General features: G+C 38.5%; 1 protein-coding gene across 1 annotated transcript; it reads right to left on the reverse strand.

Annotated features, from left to right (window-relative positions):
* Window positions 1-1,549: 1,549 nt before the first annotated feature.
* LOC132717377 (voltage-gated ClC-type chloride channel ClcB-like) lies at window positions 1,550-2,650 on the reverse strand. The gene has a single exon (XM_060700832.1). The coding sequence runs from the start codon at window positions 2,648-2,650 to the stop codon at window positions 1,550-1,552; it is 1,101 nt and encodes a 366-aa protein (XP_060556815.1).
* Between the last annotated feature and the right edge of the window lie 619 nt (window positions 2,651-3,269).

Raw genomic sequence — 3,269 nt, forward strand, 5'->3', positions numbered from 1 at the left:
GGCCAGGGTAAGAAACCATAAAATATTACTTGAAAAAAACAGGTAAATGGTTGCTGTAATAGAGAGTTATTAGATAACGATGAATTAATGATTATTTAATCGATCGGGGAATCAGTATCAGGATTAAAGGTATCCGACCTGCGGGTGAGATGTCGTGTGCTTACACAGGCGTTCGATGATCAAACTGGGTGACGGAGATAGGCATATCATCCTAGAAATAAATACAAAAAAATAGACACTAATGAGGAAATAGAATCCATCTTAAATCAGATAAATTGCAATAAATATTAATCTATAGACATAAACCGTTGTTATTATGAGAAAAATAATCCTTATCATTTTTTATGCCCACTAACTCGTATGGGCGCAAAAAAAGAAACCTTTAAAAAGCCAGTATAGTAAAAGCTGAAAAAGCACTCCAAACAGGAGCATTAGACATAGCAAAATCGCTCATTGATGTAACGGTGAAATCCGAAAAATATTCCTCTAAACCAAAAGCTTGGTATCTTAAAGGAGTGATTTATACGAGTATAGATACCACTAAAAAAGAAGAACTTTAAATCGCCTTGCAGATAATCCTTTTCCACAGCTACGGATTCGTTTGATAAATTTAAATCACTGGAAGACCCAAAAAGTCTGTTTTAATTACCGGTGACCAGGGTTGCCTATGTTGCCGAATCAAATCGGATCGTACTTTGCCCAGTACTATTTTGATACGGGATTAAAAGCCTACCAGGATGAGAAAGACTATAAAAATCTCTTAAAAACATAAAAAAGGCACTTTATTTTATACCTGAAGATACCTCTGCACTGCTTAATGCCGGTATCGTTTTTGCACCTGCTGCTGAAAGAATACGAACAAAGCACCTCGTATTTGGAAAAATACCTTGGCATGGGAGGTAACTCTACCGATGCCTATACCGTACTTTTCGGTAACTTACAGGGATCAATTGAAAGATAATGAAAAAGCTTTGGTCATAGCCCAAAAGCTATGGTGGCACATCCTAAAAATGCATATTTCCCTAAAATATCAGTTGGATATATATATCCGGATGAATAAATTGGATGAGGCTAAAGAAGTGATGATGAAACAGGCCGAAAATGACCCCTGAAGATGCAGAAACACGATACTATTTAGGACTCCTGAGTCAGGAACTAAAAGACAATAAGGAAGCTGAAAAATGGTATAGAGAAGCGGCTAAAATAGACCCAAACCACCTTGATGCCAACGTAGCTGTAGCTGAGTTGGTATATTCGAAAGCTAAAGAAATCAAGACCAAAATGAACCAATTGGGTATCTCTAAGGAAGATAAACAGAACGTTTTGCATTGGACAAAGAACTCGTTGAAAAGCTTAAAGAATCACTTCCTTATTGGGAGAATTGTGAAAAAATTGATGGGAACACATTGCCACACTTGATAAATTGCTTACCATATATAGCGACCTGGGAATGGAAAGTGGGATAACACGGATCAAGAAGAAAATGAAATCGCTTGGTCTATAAGGAATAAAAATTTACTTTATTCCTTCCTTTAAAGCTTTTTGGTTTTCAAGATGAGCGGCGAAGTTCCTCCCTGTATTCTGAGAGTACACTCGATTTGGAAAGAAACCCTGCATATTTTTGATTTTGTATTACCGGTAAATTCCATTGATTGGTTTCCTCAAATTTTATGAGCACAGAGTCTAAGTCTTCTTCAGGAGTAATAACAACCTGAGGATCGGTCATTACATCACTTACTTTCATCGTGTCGTATACCTCATGGTTGAAAATCATTTCCTTTACACTATCCAATAGTACAATGCCGACCAAATGTTGATTATCGTCGAGCACGGGAAATAAATTTCGTGTTGATTTTGCGATGGCTTTTACCAGCACGCGTAAAGTATCTTCCGGTTTTACTGTTTGAAAATTCGTTTCAATCATATTCTCCAGATTAAGTTTGCTGAGTAAATAACGATCCCTGCTCTCAACAGATAGGTTCATGCGCGTGGCTAGCTTTTTATTTTCCATAGAAAGAGGCTCAAAATACCTCACTATAGCGTTACTAATAGCAGCTACCATCATAAGGGGAATCATAAGATCGTACCCCCTTGTAATTTCAGCGATCAAAAATATGGCAGTAAGAGGGGCGTAAAATACACCACTTAATATACCTGCCATCGCTACTAACGTGAAATTACTTTGAGGGATTTTAGCCCAACCAATCATATTGATAAAATGGGAAAAAGTATACCCCAGATAAGCTCCTACACACAATGAGGGAGCAAAATTACCTCCGCTTCCTCCACTTCCTATAGTGATGGCAGTTGCCAGCACTTTGATGAGCATTAGGGCTACAATAAAAAGCAATACAGCCCAATCAGAGGTCATCCACGACTGCAGTATACTGTTTTGAACAAGAGCATTGGGATCTAGCATAGCCAATGATGTTATGCTGTCATAACCCTCTCCAAACAGAGGGGGAAAAAGAATAAGAAATAAGGCTAATAGAAGCCCCCCTAAAATGATTTTTGCGTGATTGTTTTTAATGGATGATACGGCATGTTCTATTCCGGTAAACATGCGAGCGTAATACAGTGATATTAAACCTGCTAATATTCCTAACAATATATAGAAGAACGTATTGGCCGGATCGAAAGATTGTACCATATCAAATGATAACAATACCCTTCTCCCAGCATAATTTTAGAAAACAAAGCACCGGCAGCGGCTGAAATAATAAGAGGGACAAAAGCGGAGACCGATACGTCGGTAAGCAGTACCTCAACGGCAAACAGTACGCCTGCTATGGGGGCATTGAAAGCACCGGCAATGGCTGCTGAAGCACCACATCCCAAAAGCAGGGTCTTCTCTTTATAACTTAGGCGGTATACATCTCCATAATTTGAACCAATAGCTGATCCCGCGCTCACCAACGGAGACTCCAATCCTACTGAACCACCAAATCCTACGGTAAAAGCATTGAGATGAGATGCGAGACCATTTGAGACCGGGGTAACGAACTCGATTTTTTAGCTATGCTGTACACAACGTTTGCACTTCCTGTTACAAAATCGCCCTTTTTGATAAAATGCCGGGTATACAAAAAAACTATATATAGACCTATAAGGGGAATAGGGTAAATAGGAAAAAGTCTTGAATAATCACTGGAATAAGATTGAACAAGTAAATTAATATTGTGTGTGAAAAGCTTGAGAAATTACTGCGGCCAGTCCACAAGAGCACCCTACTAGGATACTAGAAAAAATGAGAAACTGTTTTTTAGTTA

Source organism: Ruditapes philippinarum, unplaced genomic scaffold (assembly GCF_026571515.1).
Source record: "Ruditapes philippinarum isolate M1 unplaced genomic scaffold, ASM2657151v2 ctg26170_1_1_1_1, whole genome shotgun sequence".
NCBI lineage: Eukaryota > Metazoa > Mollusca > Bivalvia > Venerida > Veneridae > Ruditapes > Ruditapes philippinarum.

What these genes read in the sequence shown, in the direction of transcription:
- LOC132717377 (XM_060700832.1), bottom strand. Translation starts at nt 2,650, where the DNA reads ATGGTACAATCTTTCGATCCGGCCAATACGTTCTTCTATATATTGTTA.